Here is a 23,264-nt window from a genome sequence, read left to right as displayed (position 1 = left end):
AACTACCTAGGTACAACGTTGGCTGGACTCCTGCTAGCGGTGTCCTAGCTGGAACAGAATCATCATCGCATCACTTTGAAGCGCTTGCGAGGCAGCTCAGCTTCGACATTCATTCAGGCACTAATCTCTGCTATCTAGATATCATCGCAGTTTCATCTCAGGCCGTCTTTAGCCCACGATCTTACGCGTCATTGCGTCACATAAACAAGCCTCAGTAAGCTCTATGCCGAAGCTTGACCAACGCCACGGAAGCCTCACAGACAGCACGTAACATGCGTACTTAACGGCGTTTGACCATGGCTCGTTGCTCGATCTCCGCGTCGGTTTGTCGGCTCTTCTGGCGATGTGAGATCATCTCCGAGGCTTGTTAGTGATCGGCTTAATTGGTGGATAATTTCCTCCATCTTCCCCACGTTCTCCGGATCTCTCTGGGTGGATACTCCCCGCGCTCGGTATACCTGGTAATGATGCTGATTGGAGGCATTGAACGGATAATTGATACTAGAAGTGCACTTGCGGCTGATGATGGTGCTCAGGGCACAACGGTAACCGGGCATTGCGGATGTCTTGAGCCACATGGGAATCCCAACCCCAGGAGTGCGGATACGATGAGTTGATATAAAGTGCAGGCCAAGCCTCAGTCCGCCAAAACGGCGCGCATCCTTTTTCGGGCCGTGCGGAAACTTCAGCCTTTCACCATGCATTGGACTACACTCCTCCTTGGCCTGTTCGAGGCATGCGCCGCTGTATCGACTGTCAGCCGCAAAGCGTGCCAGTATCCGACAAAGAAGCCACTGGACGGTTGCCCTCAGAACACGATTTTGGTTGGACCTGGCCGCAACTTCTCTACGATCCAGTCTGCAGTACTTAGCTTGCCAAACGATACCACGCCCCATCATATCCTGATCCTTCCTGGGAACTATACTGAGCAAGTCAACGTCACTCGGCCAGGTCCCGTTTACCTTTTTGGTCAAACGAAAGCGCCCAACGACCAAAGCAAGAACACTGTCAACGTAATATGGCGCAATGCAACTGGAGCTGGGCTATCAACATTGGACAACGCCTATACTTCCGTTCTCACCGTTGCGCCGACCTTCAACGCGAGTAAGACTGGGTCCGGGCCAACTGGTGATCCCGTACCTGCGGGTACCCCATTCGGAAACACCGATTTCCGCGCATACAACATAGACTTCAGCAACTTGTATGCGCCCTACTCCGCCGGTCCAGCCCTGGCAGTCTCAGTGAGCTACGCAAACACCGGCTTCTACTACTGCGGCTTCTACTCGTACCAGGACACCGTGTATGTCGGCAAATTAGGCAACGCATACTTCTACAAGAACGAAATAGCCGGACAAACAGATTTCTTCTACGGTTTCGGCACGGCATGGATCCAGTCCAGTCTTGTCTCCCTTCGTAACTGTGGCGGCGGCATCACAGCATGGAAAGGCACCAACACAACCTTTGTCAACAAATACGGCGTCTACATCCACGACTCTGATGTCAAGAAAGCCAATTCTTCTCTCTCCATCACCGGTCAGTGCGCACTGGGCCGCCCTTGGAACGCCCAGCATCGTTCCATCTTCGCAAACTGCTATCTTGATGATTCGATTCAGCCCAACGGGTACATCAAGTGGGGTACGACGGATCCAAGGGTGAACCTCAACACCACAATGGCGGAGTACAAGGACTATGGGCCTGGGTGGAATGAAACTGCAAGGCTGGCGAGTAACGTTAGCATTGTCATGGATCGGAAGCAGTATGAGCCGTATTCGACGCTGGATAAGGTGTTTCAGTATCCGTTTTCGGGGGAGTTTGGAAATACGGCTTGGATTGATAGACATCCTGAGAGGTGATGTGAGCAGGAAGGAGTTACACAATGCGTTAACTTCATGCACAAGCTCTAAAATTATGATGAGCATGTCACAGAAAGCACCCGAAGATACCGATCTACAGAACACTCCCTACAGAGAGCGGGTCTTCGATGCGAGCCACCACGAAAAGTACTTTCCGCAGTTCGTACCTAATTGTATTAGTAACAAATATTGATGGATTTTGGATGCGTCCACTTACACAGCATGCTATCGCAGCCGCCGTCCTTCTCTATATCCGTACTGCAATGAGGGCATGGTCTAGTCAGATCCTTGATAAGCTCTAGGGACTTATCCTCCTCCTTGACGCGGTCTTTGATGCGCACTTGGTACGCTTCGCACGACTCGCCTTTATGATACGGCCGATCGCAAGGTACACAGGCGCGTTCTCCGCACTTGGTGCATGTACATATGTTCTCTTTGGTGTTTTCCTAATCTTCTTTCGGAATACTATCGTGCGCTTGTCCGGCGTCGCAATTTGGATTGAGACACCAACGCCACCCAGCGGTCCTATTGGCCTCGTATGTTCGCTCTAGAGCTTCAAATCTCGCATGCATGGTTAGCGTAGTGGCAAGTCCGATATTGATAGACCTCATGATGGCTGAGCATCCCTCTTCCGGGCACGCAATACCCAATGTTTTCTTCTCGTCCGACGTAGTTGCCGTGTTAGCGTCCTTGATGCAAACATCCACGTGCTTCTGAAGACACGGTTTACACGTGTTTATCTCATGGTCGCACTCAGCGGAAGGTTTGTACTTTGGGAAGAACTTGTTCATTCTATTGGTGTTGCAGATTTTGCAGTGATAACGTGCCGGCTTCCGTTTCTTGACTGGTGGTGACGATGCGCTGTTAGTACCATCGTCTCTCTTTCGTTTCGTGCCCCGGGAAGTAGCTTGGACAGTTGACATGGTGGTTTGCTCAGGACCTTTCAACAGCGACGGGATAAGCAAGATCGATCAAGGCCTTAAATACTTACCTAGGTAGTCATTGCACTTCTGAAAAAGCGAGAAGATTGAGGAAGGAGCAAGAGTGATCTTGGAATGCACAACACAAGCAGAACAGATGACGCATTGGGTCTGCAAGCTTCTCGCTGTCTCTCATCCAGTCTTCGCAGCACTATCATACTCCTTCCAGATCAAGCCCTCAGGCAGCACCTTCCACTGCCCCTCCGCATCCAACAACCCCCCCATCTTCGCCCATTCTTCCCTCACAACCCTCTCCCTCCCCCCATCCCTCGGCACAATCCTCGCTTTGAAAGGACGCGGCTGCACCAACATGCCCTCCGTCAAATCATCCATATCAGGCATAAGCACACCGCCCTCCCCATCACTCGCGGGATGGAACTCAAACGCCCAAAGCAACCGCGCAATAGCCAGAAACAGCGACCGCTCCGCAATATGCATACCCTGACACAACCTCCTCCCCGCGCCAAAAAGAAAATGATCCCGCTTCGACGCATCAGCGTTATTCGCCGCTTCCGCCGCCGTCTGCCCATCCTCGTAATATCTTTGTGGATCGAATCTTCGTGGATCAGGATGACGAGCCGGATCGTTGTGGATGGCCCATACGTTCCACAGCACACCCGCGCCTTTGGGGATCTTGTACCCCATGTACTCGTCGTCTCGGATTACGGCGTGTTAGACACCGAGGATGGCGGTGGGCATCCAGCGCATGCTTTCTTTGACGCAGCTGCGGATGTAGGGGAGGTTTGGTAAGTCGGAGAGGGTGGGGAGGCGGGCGCCGCAGATGAGGTCGAGTTCTGAGCGGGCGGTGGCTGCAACGGTGGGGAAGAGGATCATTGCTTGGATGACTTTGGGGGGTTAGTTGCAAGGATGGTGGGTATTGAGGGAGGGTAGGTTTACGCACAGCCGATGAGCGTGGCGGATGTAGTGTCTGATCCCGCTTCCAGCAACGAACCGCTCACGTACCCGGCGAGCTCATCTGAGAAGTTCTCCTCGTCTTGTGCGCGTACGAGGTCGACGCAGAAGCAGGGTTTGGCTGTCCCGTTTTTAATTGCTTTCTTGACGTTTAGCCAGTGGCCGACATATAGTTCGCTCTCTTTTTCGTGCAATTCCTTTGCGTATTTCCGTAGGGGAAGCGCGAAGTCGGGTAATGAGCGCAGCATGGGGAAGAGGTCGACTAGTTTGGCTGTAGTCTCACCCATGAGCTCGGAGAACTTTTCGAAGCCCTGCGGTGGTGTTAGAGAGATGAGGGGGTCTTGCATTTTGACTTACAGAATAGAGCTGTTTCAACTTGGGATCGTCGATGCTTGTAGTGCGGAACCCGAAGATCATCTGCGTGGTCAAAGAGTTTGTGTAACGACGAATATGATCGATGAAGAGATCTGGACTCTCCAAGAAACCGACAAGCATGGCCTTGTTCTCCAATTCTTGATATGGCACATATGTGCGCGCCGCCTTGACATTAAGGTTAAGATGAACAATCTTCCGAATCATGCGCCATGTATCGCCGTACGGCTACAACAGTCAGCTCAATCACCAATCGAGACTATCGAACGTTCTTACCATGAGCAGCATACGACACCCATTGCTCACAATCTGACCCAGATACATATCCGGACGCGACGAATATATCCCACTCCGTTTATCAAGCAAATCCTTTACAGCCTGATCCGACGACAACACGACCATGACCTTGGTACCCAGAATAAGTGAGTAGACCGGACCGTATTCTTCAGCCCACTTTTGAAATTGGAGATGCGGCTTCTCTTTCGGCATTAGATGCAGGTTTCCTATGATGGGAAGTGTCGGTGGGCCTGGGGGGTAGTTGGCGGGCCTACGACCGACGTTGCGGAGGCTGTAGGCTGCTACTGCTACCAGGGCAGTGAGTAGAGCGTAGAGTGCGAGAGACATGGTGATGGGGAAGAAGTGTTGTATGGTTGAAGAACGCTTCAAAAGTGCCGTAGGCACAAGACAACAGGGGACCTTTCAGGCCAGAACAGCCTTCCTGCGACGGGCTTGTCTTTATGTTCCGACCCATCTCATCGGTCAAGTATGTTGTCCATGCAAAGGCCAGCATCAGATAACACTCCGCATACCAAGCTCTTTCCAATTCGCTCATCTTGTCTCCCGTCGAACGAGGCTGCAGTCATCAACATGGTAGTTTACAGGGGCCGGAGAGATTATGCATCTACTGAACGGTTGGGGTAGTTAGCCGAGACCCACCACTGTAGTGCTGACAGGTATCCTAGTACTGGATGTACCTTTGCGGCGAGATGCTGCGAACATCTTATATATGCCTCCATGCTCGCGCGGGGCATGCATATGCGGTGCATGGCCGGATGGAGACTTTCTGTAGATGATCCGGGTATGCTGCAGCTCGACCAAAACTCTTTACTTCGCTACCCTTTACTCGTCAATTCCCAACATATCATCAAGAAAGAAGCAGCGGATTGAAATGCGGTATTACATTTATTGTATCAAACAGATTCAACCACCTAGACAGGACATATGTCATAATCAGAAGACTGCGGGTGATGGACGATAAGGAGGAAGGAGAATGTATGCACTATACACAAGACGACGAGGGGGAGTATGCAACCCGTCTCACCCCTGTTCCCCAGTACACAAAACTACAAGACCACAGGTATCGAACTAAACGCCAAGGATAGACAGACAGACGGACATGAGAAAAGGGCATAATGCGATAAAAGAAAACACGGGTAATGCGATTATAACGCGATCAAGCCCATGATGGCGACGATGATGGCGAAGACGGATCCTCCCATGCGTCCGAGGCCGGGCTGGATGACGGATCCAGCACCAGTGCTGCCAGTTGTACCTTGGACGAATTGGCCTTCAGCGGTGGCGCCGCTTCCAGACGAACCTGTCTCTTGCGCAGGCGAATTTGGTTGTACGGCAGCTGATGTCTCGGCGACTTCTCGTCCAGCGCCACCTCCAGGGTTACCGCCAGGTACCATGGCAACATCGGTGGCCTTGGAATCGTCGTCTTTGTCCTTGGCCTCTCCTGGGTTCTCGCCGGTGCCCATGAGCGAGCCCAGAACGACTAAATCGTCTGTGATGGCGACGGTGTTGTTAGTGCCGGCTTCATCCGTGTACTTGTAGGTCTTCTTTCCCTTGATCTGCGCACCCTCCGGTGGGTCGTAGCACTCGACGGTGACTTCCGAGAAGCGGGCGGCGTAGTATCCGTTGGTCATGTAGGGCGAGTTCCAGTCGATCTCTCCTCCCGCCCACTCAATGGTACCCTTTTCGTTCGAAGGCAGACCGGCAGGCCAGAGAGAAAGCATGATGCGCGCGGGTGTCTGGGGGTAGTCGAAGCGGCCGGATGTCTTGTTCCATGTGTCGGAGCGCTCGAGTCTGCGCTGTTCCTTGCCGTTGATGGACCATACCAGGGTGTCTTCCTTCCAGTCAACGCAGTATTCGTGCATGGTCTCGACGGTGTTCGCGTCCGGGACAGTGAGGTTCTCGCCGTTGGTGTCTGAAATCGCGTTAGTCATGCACGAGGGTGGCTAAGCCCGAATTTCGGATTACTTACACACTGTGACACCCTGCGAGTAGAAGTTGGACTGCACGTGGCTTGTGTCTACGCCAACCCACTCAAAGTCGATCTCGTCCTTAACATCCGACATAAGAATGAAGGCAGTGACGACACCCTTGCCCTGCGCTGTGGAAAGCTTGGAGCAGATCTTGCCGTACCAGACGTAGTAGGTAGACGCCAGTAGTGTTCCGACTGTCCCTTGCGCCATAGTCAAGAGCGTTGACTTCTCCTTGGTCTTGGGGTCTGTGTATATCGTGGGCATGCCCTGCGACTGCCAGTTGATCTTGGAGGCATCGCCGAGGTACTTGTCGATGGTCTGCACATCGTCGAGGTTGTCTAGTGTGTATTTGCCGGATTTGCACACGGGACCGGGAACGCACGAGTCGAAGCTGTGTGACATGAGGGGATCGCAGCCACCGAGGCAGAAAGCGCCGACACCGCAGTCGCCATATACTGCGAATTTGTTAGCACCAACCCCGATGCGACAGAATTTCGCGACACGTACGAGAGCAGCAGGGCGTGTCCTGAGGACAGTGGCTATCCTTTGTGCATTTTGCTCCGGCAAGCGCTGTGCCTACCAGTACTGTCGCCGTAAAGGCGGCGGACAGCAGACTTCGTACCATGATGTCGGACCGTTTGCGGGATCGTCGATGTCGTGTAAGCACCTTATCGTCGGCAAGTGGAGTAGCGCAGCGATCAAGATGATGGTATCACGACCTCTCTTGTAGTTATCGTGGGCAGGTACGCTCGATGGTTGGATGAAACAGCAGGTGTAGGGGCCCGGGCGGTTGTGCGGCGAGCAAGGGAAGGGCGCACGCGTGAAATTCGTGGTTTGTGTTCCCCTGAGATGGTACGGCGACGAAGTTTCGAAAAGCGAGAGTCTTTAGGAAACGAAAGATTAAACTGCCTGGTTAGTAAAGCGAAGGTGGTCCCGAAGGATAAGGAAGGGCACTGAGGAGTGAATCGAGGCAGGAGCGAGCGGCGACACTCTCTTTGAAGAAGGGGTGGCCCGCCGCGCAGATACGGGGCACCATCCGCCTACGATCACGCTAGGCCGTAAATCACGGAAGGGCTAGCCGTTTGTGTCGCGTGTTAAATGCATCCGCGGCAGCGTCGCACTTCAAACATTGTTTCCGGCGTCCTCGTGAGCACTTCCATCGCGCTTCAACTCTTGAAACAGTTGTGAAGCCCACCCCCCGAAAACAAAAGTTGACAGCTAACATCGTCCCTGCATGGGCTGCCCTGACGATCCTGGTGTTGCGCTCCGCTATCGCCACCCTGCATCTATCGATAACCGCTAGTGTCTATTCTTGGACCACCGTGCAGGACCCTTTGCGCCCCACGTGCTTGCTTGCCCCATTGTCTCCCTGGACAATTGTCGTCATACTGCACTCGCGAGCTTGCTTCACAAATCGAAATGCTGTCGTACATTGCGCTGTCGCCGGTATCGTGGAACGCTGCTGATGTTTGCGGGGTTGTGGACCCGTTGACGCAGGTCCGGGGTAGGCGGCAGAAAACGAGCACGTACACGTCGCCTGACCATCGCTATTTGCATCATGATTAGGTTACATCCACCAGCCGACAAAGAGCCGCTCAGACCACCGCAAGGCCAGCCAGCAGACGGCCACTACACATCACAGCCTCGTGGCGACCTTCAAAGCTTCACGACAAACAATGTGCTAAGAACATCGCGCATGCTAGTGGTATTGAACATTCTGCGTTCTGACATGGTGTGATCAAACTAGTACCGTCTGTCCACGTCAATACTTCCAAGCCTTGGTACCCAACGATCGCCAGAGATGAGCGGCAGATTTGTCACAACTCCTCCAATCGACCCCTCCATCCCGAGCAAGTAGGCTACTAACGCAGCTCGGGTGTCCTCGCGGAAGCCGGACGTGGGTTTTCCAGTAGGCGTGCTTGTAGTATGTAGCTCCTACCCCTACCACCACAATGAGCGCAGTCAAGCACCTTAGTCTTCTTTCAACTGGGGGCACAACTGCCTGTGGCCCTTCTTCCAATCTTTCTTCTGACAACCGTCGGAACAGTAGCGAGCCATTTTACATCCACCGCATCTATCTAAAACCCCACCATTCTCGTGGCGCTTAGCACTGCACTCCCAACACTTGCCTTCCTTCGCACTAAGGTCTACCAAACGAGGTTCGGGTTTATCCACAGGTGCTTGAGCTTGAGGCTTTACTGGAGGCTTTGCTGGCGGCTTCGCAGGAGGTGAGGGCGACGGTAGAGAAGCAGGATTATCGGTGTTGATGGGCGAAGCGAAGATGACTGGGACTGCGACACGAACAGCGTGTTTGAGGAGATCTTTGGATTGTTTGAGATCTTTGAGGTAGTTTGTGGGGAAGACGTTGTAGCCGCATGTGCACATGTAGCGCTTGTCGGGGTCAGTTGAGATGGGGATGCATCCTGCGACCTTGTACTCGCATGTTGGCTTGTGCTGCCACTGTCGGCATCGCTCGGAAAACCCTGGTAGGATGTGCTTCCAGAAGATGATCTCGTCCTCCTTCATCTTGATGCAAATAATCTTGTCGCGGCGAGCTTGAAGCAAGACAACAAGTGGCGCCATGTCTGCGCTCGCGTGGCAGGGAATGAATGCGGCATCGGCGAGAAGGGACTGGTTTGAGACATCCATACGAACCGAATCGACGTAAAGTATGCCGAAGTATGATGTGGGTGTACAGAATTGGAAGATCTTGGCCTGTTCACCGCCTTGTCCCACCAGGTGTGCGTAAATGCTCTGCAGGGTCTCTTTTACACCAAGGCGTCCGGGCATGGTTGATGACTCGTCAGCGTTGAACTTCTTGTAGGCTCGCAGCTCTCCTCCCGACATGGTAGCTATGGGAGAAGCATGCAAGCTGATCCAATTGGTGTACGAGGACTGCTGACCAAGATTGAGCTTAGGCAAAACATTGGGTTGAACGTAATGTAGCTGTTCAAGAGAGACGCCATAACTAAGATATGTTAGTTCATGCAATACAATACCCGTGATTCACTTACTGCTCATTAAGATGGACAGGCATCATGGTGTCTGGACGCCGGAACATTGCTGCTTCACTCTGCACGGCAGCCGTGTACTCTATCCATAGTGATTTGCGGGCGATCTTAGTCTTGGCGCTGGCCGCGTTCGGTGGGAAAGGAAGTATTACATCCATTCGATACGTCTTCCCAATGAAGAGCCGTAGCGCGAATGCCGTCGTAAGCTCGAATGAGACGATGGCTCCACTCTGCAGAAGCTCTTTTGCCTTCCCTGAATCAACAGCGTAGTGAACTCGCAGTGATTCGACTTCGCCTCTGTTGCTACTGATGAGCGGATGTATGGTAGCGACGACGTCGGACACTAGACCTTTGTTAGCAAAAGTTGTGATTGAAGAGATGTTCAACATACCATTAGTCGGCTTGGACGTGGCAACCTCGTTCACGGAAACGAAACCTTGGAAGCCTGGGCGGTGTCGCGTCAAAAAGACATCTTTCTGACCAACCGCAGATCGATGCACGTGCAACATCATGCCAAACATGGATGTAAACTGCTGCTGAGCTAGTGGAGTGCTCTTAAGTCCGAAGACGACGCCACAAGCATCATCTTTGTATTCGGTGAGGGTACAAGTGGAGACCATAGCGGACACAATCAATGGCGACTTGCCCTTCCAGCCTTTATCGTCTTCTCGGACCGTTACTCCATAGTCATTCGTGAACGCGGTTCCAGAAGTCTCGATCGTTCCGAAACCCATCTGTATATCCGTGTAGAGAGCCTCCTTCTGACTGACTGACGAACTGAGCTGGAGTTGGCATAAGGGAGTACCATGGCCGTTGGCAAGGTCGCCGAACATCGAGACCTTGTCGTGAGGAACGACAAGTGTAACGCACAGGAGTGTAGGGATGTCCTCCCATTTGAGGAACGGACCACCCAATTCAAAGGTTCGAGGATGCCACCAATCGAAATGATCTTCTATCTTCCACACCCCGAGCATGTCCAGGTGCACGAGGAGAGACTGAAAGTTGTGTGGACCCATATTCAAGGTTCTGTCGTTCATGATGCCTATTTGGACCAGAGTTTGCATGAAGGGGGACCAGTCAACGACGTTGGACACCTTGATGTGCTGGAGCAGTGACACGAAACTTGCTCGGGTATAGAGTTCGTACGCAGTAAGCTTCTTCTGCATCAGCTCGGCATTGCCTAAGCCTAGCATAGAGAAGCGATTAGCCCATCCTTCATCCTGGAACATTTTCAGATAGATAGACAGAAGCAGTCTAGCTAGCTCAGCCGCATCGTAACGGACGTTGGAAGTATTGAACGGCTTCCAAAGCACGATTGGCCGAGATGCTGCTGCAGTGAGCATGCCCATCTTGTCGAGATCAGGGAAATTGGAAGGGTTCAGGTGCCAAATGGAGGTTGCATTCGTCCAGTGTTGAATGGGTTTCAGACCGAGTAGTAGAGCTACCGTCGGAAGATGTCCACAGAGTAGGGCTTTGGCTGAAGCTGCCACGTCCATTTCGGATGGTATTAGCATCTCTGTCCGGAGGATGGACGATGCATTTTGGCGAATCAATGACGCGGTTGCAGCAAGAATGTTGAGACAGCCCACATGGTCGAGCAAATTGGAAGTGTCAATAACATCGAAAGCCGTAGGTGCAGATCCGCCTTGTTCGTATTCAGCGGCGTCCAGGACCAGTGGGGTGTACGTCCACATGTTGCGATACCAATGAGCCGTGCGCGACTCGCCGTGTACATGTTGATGTTGAAGAACGTGACAGAACCCGACAGCGTCAGAGTTGACATGGCGAATGGTGATACGCGTGGATGCTATCCTGAACGCGATGCACCAGGCAGATAGCTGATTGAGCGCCACCTGCATGAACTTTGGCACCTTCCCCTTTGTGGTCTCGCTCGATACGAACAAGGGCGAGTCTACGGAGAGTCGAGCATGCGTAGTGGCAAGGTGGAAACCAGTGAGCGGGCTGGTATCGTAGTGAAGAACAAGGCCACTACGATGACAAACGAACATGGGATTGGCGATCGAGAGTTTCTTGATGGTCTTGTTGTCCTCGAGACATGTACCACTCTTCCAGTATGTCTTATAGGCTTTGCCGGCATCCTCGAGGCCTTGAATCATAAGCGGGGCGAATGCACGAATGCCGTCTCCCGCGAAACCCATACCAGCCTTTCCTGCCTGTAATTGCTTGGCAGCTTGCCATTGACCTTTTAGAATTTCTTGGGTCTCCTTGTACGTGTCGTCTTTCTCGGGTTCCAACGCATACAGCGCCCAAAGCTTAGTCGCGTTCTCGAGTGTGATGCTGTCGCAAAATCGGATGATCGTGCCGTACGGACCTTCATTCCAACTCTCCAAGGAATGCGCAAGTTCCAAGAGTTTCTTTGACTGAGATCGCAGAAGACTGGCGGATTCGTCGTCGATGAAGACATGATAGTAGAGGTTCCATAGCTGTCGGACAAGGGCACCTTCCGCGTCGTCAAGGATGAGTGTCAGTGCGAGTACATTGCGCGCAATGATCTCCACCTCAAGGTCGCAACATGTGAAATCGAGCTTTCGGTCGTCTGCGCTTTAGTCAGTCTGAGCGAGAGTAAATCAAGGTCGCGTCCCAGCACTCACCAGCCCCAGCTCCACTGTAAGCAGTGAAGAGGATGTTTCGGATATCTCCACAGCCGAGGAGTAGCAGGGCGGCATCTTGTTCGGGTGGTAGGGCTTGCGTCAAGCACACAGCTGGAGTGTTGCCGACGGGGTAGAAGAACGGCCCCTGGGCGATGTGGACTGGCTTCAGCGACATCTTGCGAGCTGTGTAGAGATGAGACTCAGAGACGACTGAGCGATATATATGTCGAACGTGTTTGTTTGCTCAAACCTGCGTCTAGCTGCGGCTAGCCAATTTGGGACACTCCGTCGCCATATTCCCTTTCACCAGACGAGTTATAGAAATCATTTAGTTTGGACGCCGCAGCGCGCTATCGCGTTACACAACGTTAATATACTCTCACCGCCGGGACGTATACATACCGCCCGAATGATCGCGACTCTTTTGCTGTGCATGTATGCGAGCAATCTCTTTGGCGAAATCGCAACTTCTCCATCTGAAAAACAGACAAGCTGATGAAATGAAAGGATTGTGACACTGGGAAACAGGTACGGAGATAACATCTCCTGCCGGTCCTGCAAGCCGCGACACGTGAGCAACGGTTTTTCTCGTTAAAATTCCCATGCTAATAAACCATCTTCATGTTAGTCCGTATGGGTGAGCGCATGATGGTGTTTCGATCAATCTGGTGGAGTTGCGTTGACGTCATGTCTTAGCCCGCGCGCACAAACATCGTTCGAGCTCATGCCTACGGTCCAGTCGCATAGTGGTCCGCGATGTACGGGCTAAGATGTCGAGAAGATGTCGCGCGGTCTCTGGGAAATGTGCGTGATGATGGCAGAAAATGAGTGTGAAGTTTGACGCGTCTCATGGCGAGGCTGGAAGGCGCGTCCGCCGTCTAGCGCTCCACGCACGTGGGGCCTCCTCTCACCGGTTGTCATTGGCCAATTGCGGGCAGCACTTCTCAAACAACACCATTTGGACGTTGCGGCGACGATACCCATCGCATGTCAATGGAAGATATGCGAAAGAAGAGAAAAAGCGCGTGCAGATACATGCAGAAATTATATCAAGAAGTACATGATGTCCTGTTCCAATCGTACCTCGGTACTTTCTCCCCGATTGGACTTTCTCATCCTCCCATAGCCATCAACTCCATCGCACATCTACCGCATTACCCATTCTACAGCTCTTCGCATTACCCTTTTTACTTGGCTAGCTTCCCGACTACATGTCCTTCCTCCTCCACGGCAGCACAGGACACACAGGCATGGGCTGGGTCGATCTCGTCCCTCGGGCGGGTAAACTCTACATCGGCGGCCTCTACGCGCTATACCAAGGCGACTTGATAGACAAAGCAGGCATAACGCACGTTCTATCAGTGATAGATTATGACCCTTTATTACAGGATAAATTTAGGCATTTGAAACAGGTAACGTGCAACGATTGTCAAAACTCAGCTCACGTATGTGTGCTAACTGACGGTTTAGTATGTGTTGTATTCGTTCTAGGGATGCCATCAGACCGAAACCAGGGTGATCTGCGTGGTTACATCTAGCCTTCACTCACTTTAGCATACTGATATATTCTTCACGTTTAGTTTCCACATCCGCTCAGAAGACCACCCAAACACCGATCTCCTCAAAGACTTCACCCCCGCCGTCCAGTACATCGACTCAGCCCTAAACGCCGAAAACGGCGGCGTATTCATCCACTGCGCAATGGGAAAGTCCCGGTCCGCAACACTCGTCTGCGCATACTTAATCTGGAAGTACAACATCACCCCTGCCGCAGCGTTGGACCAGCTATGTGAGGGACGACCGGTGTGCGACCCGAATCCAGGTTTCAAAGAGCAGTTGGAGGTGTGGGGGGAAATGTGTGGGGTTAGTGGCGAGGAAGCGAAGAGGAATGTGTACTCGGCGTGGGAGAAGGATAGGTTCACAGGGGAAGTCTGGGAATGGGAAGCTCGCTTGGATAAAAAGCGAGAGCAAGAACACGACATCGTGGCGAGGTCAAAGTTGTAAGATGATAAGAATAAGAGTTATCATGACGTCTAAGTAAGGTGTGGCAGGGAAGAACAATACGTAGCAATGCCACCTCTTCTACCCGAAGCAAGGGGACGGCCCTTTCCTAGACCTGCATCTGCGTCTACGCGTTCCAAGGCTTCGATTGGCCCTTCTTGGGCTTGTAGCACTGCAGCCACTCGCTTAGCGCTTTCCTGAATAACGTCCGACTAACGGGTCCATCGGGCACGGTAGAGCCCGTAGTCCTGAAGTCGTAGCAATGCTGCGCGTCCTTGAGGACTAGGCCGAACAGCTCGTTCCTGCTCGTCTTCTTTCCACACTTGGGCACATCCTGGATAACTTGGACGCCCTTGGGGGCAAAGGGCTCAGCGGAAGCGGGGGAGAGAGTGCGCCAGGGATCGAATTCACCGTTGGACCAGTAGGTGTTTGAAGGACGGATATCCCAGCCTCCGAAGATCTTGTTGGTGCGGGCGGTGTTTGGCCACTCAGGGAAGAGGGACTTGGGAGCGTTGGGGAATTGGCGGTGGCAGATGTCCTTTTGGTGTTCAAGCGAGTTGTACTTGGAGACGAGTTGCTGGGATCCAAGGTTGGCGGATTGGAAGTATCCTAATGGGTAAATTAGTATTATGCAAGGAGGGAGTTGGAAATATGATGACTTACCCCACTGTGTGCAGTATTGCCACGTCCAGGCAATTGAGGCGGGATCTGTGAACCTCTGGTTCAGGTCACAGTTACCAGTCACGTTCAACTTGCCCGAGCACTCGGTTTCCAAGTAACCGTTCGTGTTGTTGACAAAGACAGGGTAGCTCGCCCATCGATCAACCGTCCATTTCGCGCCCTTGCTCTTGGACCAGCCCTCCGCGGGAGCTGTAGTGTTCGTCTTAGGGTCCTTCTCGAGGTAGTCGCAGAATTGACGGAGACCCAAAACTCCACCTTCCATACCGTAAGACTGCCATAGGTAGAAGGGAGTCGTAAGAGCATCGGCAAAGGTTGGGTTAGAGTTGTTGGCAGCTCCAAGTCCAAGGAACTGCTCCTTGAGCTTGGCGGTTGCGCGTGAGTCCGTGTCCATGATGTTGTCCATGTAGTTAACAGCAGCGTGGACATCCTCCGAGCAGTTTCCGAAGCCCTTGGCATGCATACCGCGCCAGATAGGTGAGAAGTAGAAGCTTTGATCAACGGAAGCTTCGACGGGAGCTGAAGAGGCCCAAGACGCGTGGATGGTATCAGGGTACATGTTGCGCATGAAAGCGGCCCTCATACCGGGGTACGAGCCACCAACGAAAACCCAAGGAGTCTTGTCGGGTGTGAGCGTAGTGTTGACACCCTTCCTGCTGAACTGCCTAGCGAAGGCGTCGACATCTTTAAGCGACTGCTCCGTGTTCAGGAACTCGAATGCCTCGGCTGGCGTGTTGAGGTCGATAGGCGTGGGTGTCGAATTTCCGTAGAAGCGGTGTTCCCATACTATCCCAATACCGTTATAATCATCGACGAGCTGCTTGAAAAAGCTGGTTTCGTTCAGCAGCCTTGTCAGCGCACCCGGCTCTGCATCTGCCTCGCCCGTGTCGTAGAGGAAAACGGGACCGCCAGGTTTGTACGCGTCCATGTTGACCCAGTACCTGTTGAAGAATGTGCCATGGTACGAAGGATCCTGGCCTTTCTTGTAGGCGAAGTGGTCCAGTGGCAGCTCGACATATTCCGGAGTGATGTTTCTGAGCGGCGCGGCAGCCAACACAGCCGGGCTGTTTGACGTAGTCGCAATCTTGAGGGATTTGAAAGCCGCTGGATCGAAAGCGCTGTTTTCGGCATCGTCGGAGAAAGTAACCATGGCCGAGCCATCTGGATTCATGCCCATATCGGCAAGCAGATTAAGCTTGCGCTGAATGGCCGCATTCAGGGCGTTGGTGCCCTGCAATAGGGCGAGGGCCACTGCCGCGACGGAGACCGAGGACCGCATGTTGAGGATGAAAGGAGTAACGATGCGTGGATAGGAACTGTTGCACCCGGATTACCTCCGCAAGAGATCCGCGCGAGTGAGGTATGAGTGTCGGGAGAAGAGCGAAGATGTTCTTCTGCGCAGCTTCGGTACCAAGATTGTCAGACACACAGCCCAATCGACGGCACAGACCACGAAAGCGACTCAAGGACGAAAGAACGGCGTAGAGATCCATCTTCGCCATCCTCAGGCCGCCCATATATACATAGCTAAGTTCGACGCTATACCGTTTTGCCGCCCATCCTGCGGCCCTTGGTAAGGGCCACAGGATCATCGGCTGCAAGGCTTACCGAGTCATTAAACTCAACGCCTATTAAACCGCTGATGGCACCGAAAAAAGCTTAGGAGATCTGTCGTGCTTGTCTGCACCGCCAGCTCCAAAGCAGAAGGAGGTTTACGTAGTGACCAAGCGCGGTGGATCGAAGTACAGAAGCTTATCGGGCTTGGTGCTCGAATGGAAGGTCGATTGGTGGGGTCGTGCCAAGTAGTCAAGTCGGCTTCCTACTTTAGCCTAGGTGGCACGGGTTAGTGCTGCTGCTAGATTGATGCGCGCACTCCCCAGGGTCCGCACTGTAGCACCGAGGCGACGGGTGGCGGGCAATTTACCTGGGTGAGGTCTGGACGGAGAGTAGATCTTGTGGCGATGATTACGGCCGACCCGTGGATGTTCGCAGGAAGAGAAGGCATGGTTTGTGGAAGTATTGTTATCAGACAGGCTACGACAGAGAAGGGCCTACTTCGATATTATCATTATCTTCATTGTTTCGACTGCAATGGTCCTTTGTTTGCAACTCGGCAAATATCCCGTATCCCTTCAACAACAACACCACATCTACCCCTTGCTGACCAACATCAGCCGGTCGTCGTATCGTGTCCAGCCGTTCGTTATCCGAAGAACGGGATCTGGCCTCCAACCGAAGTATTATACATAAGAAAAGATCTTGCAATTAAAATTACCAAACACATGCAGCTCGCAGAGAGCCGCTTCATATCCGTACATTAACCCCACAAAGTGTTCCAGATGCCGGGTATCGAAGGTTGCCACTACGCCGGACCGTAAAGATCAAATACCCATGTAGATTAGCCGAAGGTACACAGCCTTCTATGTGCCATGTGTCGTGTTTCCCAGCTCAATGTTGAGCCATGTGGCTGCCACCAGTCGCGGCATTCGGGAATGCGATATCTGGCCAATGGCTGGGAGCGTGTCCCTGGACTCCGGATGTTTGGACAAGCCCTTGGCCGTCGCTCCCAGTTCCCTGGGACCCACCGTCTCGACCCAGGGTCATGAGAGTGGTTGCTGTATTTAGGTATTCACCGGGCTGGCTATGTGGCTGCATGTATGCTCGTGTCCATTGGCTCCAGTCTTGAGGAGCATAGGTATTAGCCGCGTACGCGGGCTGGTGGCCGTTGTTGGCAATTTGCGCATTACTGTAGGCGTACGCATCAGTTGAGGGTTGCGACATGCTACCCGAGCCTGCTCCTGCCAGTGCTGCTGCATGATTTGCATGCATGCTTGTCTCATCGCCGTTGCTGTATGCGTGTTGTTCGTACGTTCTGTTCGTATGCTGAGGGAGAGCCACCGGGGTGCCAAGACTGTATGGATGTGTAGTGTTTCCCGGAAGACCACTGTACGGGCCTACCGACTGTGAGGTGAGGGTGGGGTCCGTGGGTGAACTGGATGAGGTTGTGTACTGGTCGCGGTACCCGCTGTTGTCGTACGTGGGGGCGGTATTCGTCGATCGGGGTGGAGCATGCATCGCTACGCGAGCGAGAGACTCGGTCGCAGTTCGCTTGACAATGTTGTCGTTGATGTTACTAAGCGACTGGTCGACGATCCTTGCGACGGCAGTTTTGAGTTTGTTGCCGGATCCCAGAAACTGGTCGCATTCGCCAAGCACATTAACCCAGGCTGCCATGTCGCCTTTGAGCTTTGTCATATCCACAGGTGACAGTTGCTCTTGCCGCATCGACGAGATGAAGAGAGTGGTGAAGGCAGCGGCAATGTAAACAACCGTGTTGATCCAGGGAATATCCAGACTCTTTTTGTTCATCATCGCCGTACAGTTGTGCAGCATCTTCTGCGATGCAGTCAGGCACTTGTCCAGGTTAGAATTGATGATGGCCGTGTCAGTGGACCTGCAAACGGCTGGATGGTGTAGGAGTAGGTTGAACGCCTGGTACCAGTACTCGAGATACAAGGCGAATATGTGGTCATCTTCAGACGCATGCGACGGGTCGCGCAACTCATAAGGGAGGTCATCTTTCCACTGTTGTATGCCGGCTTCGAGGCGTTTCAAGCCCTCCAGGTATGTTTTCGGCGAATGTCGAACAGCATAGATGATCTTGTAGAGTTCCGTTTCCCAGACAATGTATTTAGCCATTTGTATGCCAACTTGGAACGAGCATTGATGGAAGATGTCCAGCTTGCCTTCCTCGCCAGGCAGACAATCGTTCATTGGCTCCGGGAATTCGACATCGATGTCACTTATGCTGATGGGTATCGGCCGTCCAAGCTTTCCGCTAAGGTTAACCAGCAGCGCGTGCAGCGTCCAGTAGACTCGTTTCCTCATCTCGATGTCCAGCTTGCCGAGTTCTCCGGTGCCGTCTACCCAGACTTTGACAGATCTGTGCAGACCCAGTTGGACAGCGAACAAGTAGACAGTCGAGGTCATGATCCACGCCGCGCCGGGCTTGGGGAAGGTCCGGAGATGGTGGCATATCATGGCCATGGCTTGAACGTCTTCCCAGCCGTGGTCTCCGCGGATGAGCTCCTTGTAGAAACTCAGCGCGTACATGTAGTGGGCATGCGAATCGTCCAGCATCGTGCTGCCGCTGTGTTGGCTGTTGCGGGTCGCGATCTGGTAGGTGATGGTCGCGAGCATCAAGTGAACCGTCACAATCTGGGGTGCAGTAGGGACGAAGCTGGAGTCGTTGCCGAATCTCCAAATCTGTGGGCATTAGCGGGGCGCACTGTGATAGTTGGTGGCTGGCCTACCAAATCCATGAAGACGGGCTTGTGGACAAGCATCGTGTAGGGGTTCAGAGAACGCAGATACCAAATGGCGTACTCTTGCAGCTCCGGGTATGGCGGTAGTTGGGGCTCGTCGACATGGCGACTGCCGATGGCAATGTCGATGAGTGTTGTGTAGGACATGGGCGAGCTCTCGTACTCTTCCTCGCCTGCCATGAAGTCGGTAATGTTGATTTCGGTGCCGAAGATTGACAGTGAGGTGCCTTTGATGTGGCTCAAGAGTGAGTCTCCCGCCGCAACACCGAGATAGTTGTCGCCGATGGAGCCGTGCTTGAACTGCGGCAGCGTCTCGATCTTGCCTGGGGTGCCGGCTGGCGCGTAGCCGGGCAGCGGTGAGGTGCTTGTGCGTCGCGGGCCATCGTTCCACGCCTGGCTGTCGCTGGGGGCGGAGGACCACGGGTGGCTGGGCGGCTGGAGGGCATTGTAGGCGGGCGGCGCGCGGGGCTCGATGTTGTGCTCCTTCAGCTGGGCCTGGAGGTCAGCGATTTGGGCGCGCAGGTACGAGTTCTCCGACTCCATGGCCTCGGCATGGCCGCGGACAGTGGCGCGGCCGGTGATGCGGTCGGTGGTGCGGCAGGGCGTCCTGTTCTGCTCGCACGGTGTGCAGCCCTCGGGGCGGCCATCGCAGCGTATCTTGCGCACCTGCCGTGGTGGTTAGTGGTGTCATGGTGTCTAGGAAGGCGCGTCCATGCAATGACGTCGCTGGCGCAGTGGTTGCCAATGTTGTGAGACGACGACCGTCAAGACCAATTGACATGCCCCAACACTCCTTCATCGCATGCGACTAACTGCATCACGTACCTTGCATCGATCGCACGCCTGACCCGTCCGCTTGGAGTCGGCGAGCTTCTTCTTGACAGAGCCGGAGAAGTCATTGTTGGAGGGAGGGCGGTGTTGTGGGCTCAGCGGGTCGGCATGCTCGATTCGCTGGATCTTGTTGACGAGATTGGGGTCATCGTCCGGGGGTCGCTTGGTGGCCATACTTTTCGTAATGCACGTCGAAACAGGCACGAGACGGGAAATGCCGATGGAGAAGACCGATGCAAGTAAACCCAGCAAAGGTGGTGCGCCTCGGGTGGCTTGCGACTATCACCTGTCAAACGAAAGACACATGACTTCTAGCGAGACTTGCGGCTGCGCGGGAATTGAGCGTCGCTGCAAGATGCGCGACCTCTGTGCAGTCTCGTCGGCCGGGTTGCGAGAGAGTGGAGGAAGAAGTGAGGGCTGGCTGCGCTGGGAGTCAAAGGATGCGAGTGAAAGCGCGTTTCTCGGCGATGCGTCCAAGGGAACAGGCCCATTCTCCGCAAGCCCTCCAGCTATCGAGTCCAGTCCGCCCTTTATTGGCCACATGGCGCTCAGAAACCTGGACCTCTAGACGGCTGTGACGGTGCCTGCCCTGACATATTCGGCGAATTTAGTTTGTTCTCTGGCGATCGACACGATGATCCGTCCTGATTCGCCGTGCCACCTTCATTCTCTGGGACTAAATCTAGCTTGGCCGTCCCCGCTCCTGCCCAAAGCGGCCGTCGAGCTTTAGACTCACCCACGATCTGATATCCTTGGAGATTGCCAATGCAAATCGACAACTGGCGAACCGCCTAGCAGCGTCCATCTCCATGATCACCAAAGACCATCATCAACGACAAAGACGCCACTAGAGTTTCCACCACACGACGAAACACGCACGACGACATCACATCGCCAACAAGGTTCCGCCCCCGCGACGTGGTGCATTTCAACACCCAAACTTACGCCAACACCAATCCCATCTAACATGGCGTCCGTGCGAACCTTCACAATCCCGCACTACGAGGCCTTCCCTGTCCACGTGGCCTTATTCAAGGATGTCAAAAACGCCTCCTTCCTAAGGCGCCAACTACTCGAGGCCAATCCAGAGTTCGACTATGCCTTCTTGGATGCATCCATGGTAGGTCGTGGTTCACTACCTGTTCATTGCTTTTTGCGCCTCCAGCAACCCCCGCCTGTCAGGGTCCGCTGAGTCACCTGGATCAAAACAACACCCCACAAGTCAATAAAGTTTCGTGATAAGAGATTGCGAGGCGTGGATATTTTCCCCGTGGCATCTTTGCACCGTGGTTAATCTCATCACACCGCATGAGTAAATCAGTCTGGCATCTGATGAGGCTGGATAACCCTAAGCACTAACTTATCCCAACGACAAAAGCCATGCCACATTTCAGCCCTACCCTGTTGTCACGGCTCATTTGAATCGCCATCTATGATGGATCGACATTCACCCTCGGTACTAACAGATCACCCCAGATACTCTCACCACACCACCTGCTCTCGGCCACATTCCTCGCCTTACACGCCCACCTGACCAGCCGTGCCAAAACCCGCACTCCACATTCCGAACTAGTATTCCGCCTCTCGCCCAACAATAACATTGGCGAATCATATAAGAAATTTGGTATCGCGGATAACACGACCGCACTGATCGCTGTCAAGCTACCCTTGTCGCCGTCAACATCGTCAACGGGTGAGCAGAGTGTTTACGAAAAAGATGAGACCATCACGAATGAATCTGTGAGTAAGCATTTGGGCAGTGCGGTAGAGGGGACGAGTGTGGAGATGGGTGAGAATGGTGAGGAACTGGGTGAATGGTGTGATGTTGACAAGGTGAAGAAGGTGTATAAGCTGGGTGGGGGAGATAGTGGGAAGAAGGGAAGGAAGGGCGGTGGCCTTAACGGGGATGCGGATGCAGAGAGGACAGCGGAGAAGAAAGATATCGAAAGTGTTGTTCTGGGTGTTATCGCGCTGAAAGGGTCATGAGCTAGGGTAGGGTTCCTTGCAATGAACCACTAGGGGTGATCAGATGTTGAGAAGCCTCGACGCGTCGGGCTGACATGCGAGCCTGACCCGAGGGAAGAGAGAAGAATATTCGAAATACCAGGCAAACGGGTCGGATGCATGCATTCAACTCAAAAGAAACTTCTCCACCATACTATGCTACAGGTTTAGCGACCATATAGATACACTCTATAATTTACGAGAAAGTCGCCCAAGCTTATAACTCCCTGTACTCGGGCTTGAGGAAGTCGGCCATGTTCTTGGGCCTGGGGTATGGGTTCTCGGCGTGGTGGTGGTCATGGCCGTGGGCGTCGTCGGCCGGGCCAACGTACTTCATCTCGTATACGGATCCGCACTCCATGCAGCGGGACTTGGGCTCCTCGCGGGTAAGGGTGATCCAGAGGACGTTGTGCGAATCGGCGGGGAAACCGGTGCAACCAACGTACTGCTCGTTACCGGCCGAGTTGACGGTGATGGGGTCCTCCATCGTACCTGCATTTCATCAGCATCACATCACGCCACTAGTAGCCCAAACTCGCGCAAGCTCTTTTTTCCTGATATTTCCGGGGGCGGCATCACGTACCGAGACGGCTGGCGTCCAATGGCCTCATGTCGAAGATATCGATACCCTGCATCTTTCCGAGAATTTCGAGACGCTCAAGACCGGTCGCCTGCTCGGCATCGGTAGGAACGGTACCGGGCTGCGCACCAGGGGGTAGAAGGTCCTCCTCGGTCTTGATTTCTACAGAAGTGACCTCGTCAGCAATTGATGGTTTTGGCCTATCGTAGCCGCGGCAATGCGGATGACGAAGTGCGGGCGCAACATACGGTCGAGCTTCTTGAAGCCTGCGAGGACGCTGGGAGAGTTGGCCGAGTGACCGGTCTCCTTCTGCGCAATGTTGCTCTCCTTGGCCTCCTTGCTCTCGGTGGACTCCCCTGCTTTGGTGTCAATGGCACATCGTACGATAGCTCCTCGCGAAACATACAGCGGGCAAAGGTGGTGGTGAAGGTGCGGCGGGTCGCAATGGCGCGGGGGGCCACACGCCTCGCTGCGGCGATAGCAGAGCGCTGGACGAACATGACGGGACGATTGGGGTGGAGTGGAGAGGGTGGGCGTGGTTATCGAGCTGGTGATGTTCGTCAGTCGTGAATTGACGAGCCGACGGCAGACGTCTTGGCGCTGTGATTAGGTAAGTCAAGCCACAGAACGCTGGTGACGCTGCTGGCAAGCTTCTGCCTCGTGGTCTGCGATCGTTGATTCATCAACGGCTCGTTTCTACGGCTTGCGCCATGCACCTGCAGCATCATGACCTACGCTGCCTTGATCTTAGACATTGGTGATTATTTATAAGACGGTTCTACGCACGACTGCTCTACCTTACAGCCTTCGGAACTCTACTCTCAACCTTGGGACCACT

General features: G+C 53.6%; 9 protein-coding genes across 9 annotated transcripts; 2 read left to right on the top strand and 7 right to left on the bottom strand.

Moving 5' to 3' along the window:
* Positions 1-698: 698 nt before the first annotated feature.
* Positions 699-1,853, top strand: J4E84_004931 (uncharacterized protein; the record flags this gene model as incomplete). Its single annotated transcript, XM_049387531.1, has 1 exon — positions 699-1,853. One exon carries the CDS (start codon positions 699-701, stop codon positions 1,851-1,853), a length of 1,155 nt encoding a protein of 384 aa, XP_049244509.1.
* A 1,652-nt stretch (positions 1,854-3,505) lies between these two features.
* Positions 3,506-4,741, bottom strand: J4E84_004930 (uncharacterized protein; the record flags this gene model as incomplete). The annotated part of the gene is made up of 4 exons (XM_049387530.1): positions 3,506-3,678; positions 3,735-4,056; positions 4,103-4,345; positions 4,394-4,741. The coding sequence occupies 4 exons, from the start codon at positions 4,739-4,741 to the stop codon at positions 3,506-3,508; spliced, it is 1,086 nt and encodes a 361-aa protein (XP_049244508.1).
* Positions 4,742-5,559: 818 nt separating this feature from the next.
* On the bottom strand, positions 5,560-6,786 carry J4E84_004929 (uncharacterized protein; the record flags this gene model as incomplete). The annotated part of the gene is made up of 2 exons (XM_049387529.1): positions 5,560-6,326; positions 6,384-6,786. 2 exons carry the CDS (start codon positions 6,784-6,786, stop codon positions 5,560-5,562), a joined length of 1,170 nt encoding a protein of 389 aa, XP_049244507.1.
* Positions 6,787-8,355: 1,569 nt separating this feature from the next.
* On the bottom strand, positions 8,356-9,350 carry J4E84_004928 (uncharacterized protein; the record flags this gene model as incomplete). The annotated part of the gene is made up of 2 exons (XM_049387528.1): positions 8,356-9,256; positions 9,346-9,350. 2 exons carry the CDS (start codon positions 9,348-9,350, stop codon positions 8,356-8,358), a joined length of 906 nt encoding a protein of 301 aa, XP_049244506.1.
* A 44-nt stretch (positions 9,351-9,394) lies between these two features.
* J4E84_004927 (uncharacterized protein) lies at positions 9,395-12,182 on the bottom strand (the record flags this gene model as incomplete). The annotated part of the gene is made up of 3 exons (XM_049387527.1): positions 9,395-9,738; positions 9,787-11,952; positions 12,008-12,182. The coding sequence occupies 3 exons, from the start codon at positions 12,180-12,182 to the stop codon at positions 9,395-9,397; spliced, it is 2,685 nt and encodes an 894-aa protein (XP_049244505.1).
* Positions 12,183-13,257: 1,075 nt separating this feature from the next.
* On the top strand, positions 13,258-14,011 carry J4E84_004926 (uncharacterized protein; the record flags this gene model as incomplete). The annotated part of the gene is made up of 2 exons (XM_049387526.1): positions 13,258-13,266; positions 13,562-14,011. The coding sequence occupies 2 exons, from the start codon at positions 13,258-13,260 to the stop codon at positions 14,009-14,011; spliced, it is 459 nt and encodes a 152-aa protein (XP_049244504.1).
* Positions 14,012-14,135: 124 nt separating this feature from the next.
* Positions 14,136-15,965, bottom strand: J4E84_004925 (uncharacterized protein; the record flags this gene model as incomplete). Its single annotated transcript, XM_049387525.1, has 2 exons — positions 14,136-14,617; positions 14,672-15,965. The coding sequence occupies 2 exons, from the start codon at positions 15,963-15,965 to the stop codon at positions 14,136-14,138; spliced, it is 1,776 nt and encodes a 591-aa protein (XP_049244503.1).
* A 1,169-nt stretch (positions 15,966-17,134) lies between these two features.
* Positions 17,135-20,016, bottom strand: J4E84_004924 (uncharacterized protein; the record flags this gene model as incomplete). The annotated part of the gene is made up of 3 exons (XM_049387524.1): positions 17,135-18,952; positions 19,000-19,677; positions 19,837-20,016. The coding sequence occupies 3 exons, from the start codon at positions 20,014-20,016 to the stop codon at positions 17,135-17,137; spliced, it is 2,676 nt and encodes an 891-aa protein (XP_049244502.1).
* A 2,047-nt stretch (positions 20,017-22,063) lies between these two features.
* On the bottom strand, positions 22,064-22,926 carry J4E84_004923 (uncharacterized protein; the record flags this gene model as incomplete). Its single annotated transcript, XM_049387523.1, has 4 exons — positions 22,064-22,338; positions 22,430-22,588; positions 22,675-22,782; positions 22,833-22,926. The coding sequence occupies 4 exons, from the start codon at positions 22,924-22,926 to the stop codon at positions 22,064-22,066; spliced, it is 636 nt and encodes a 211-aa protein (XP_049244501.1).
* Between the last annotated feature and the right edge of the window lie 338 nt (positions 22,927-23,264).

The sequence above is a fragment of the Alternaria hordeiaustralica genome (assembly GCF_023758085.1).
Source record: "Alternaria hordeiaustralica strain BMP 2776 chromosome Unknown scaffold_8, whole genome shotgun sequence".
Lineage (NCBI taxonomy): Eukaryota > Fungi > Ascomycota > Dothideomycetes > Pleosporales > Pleosporaceae > Alternaria > Alternaria hordeiaustralica.
The sequence above is the reverse complement of the archived record's forward strand: the minus strand, read 5'-3'. Positions and strand labels throughout refer to the sequence as shown.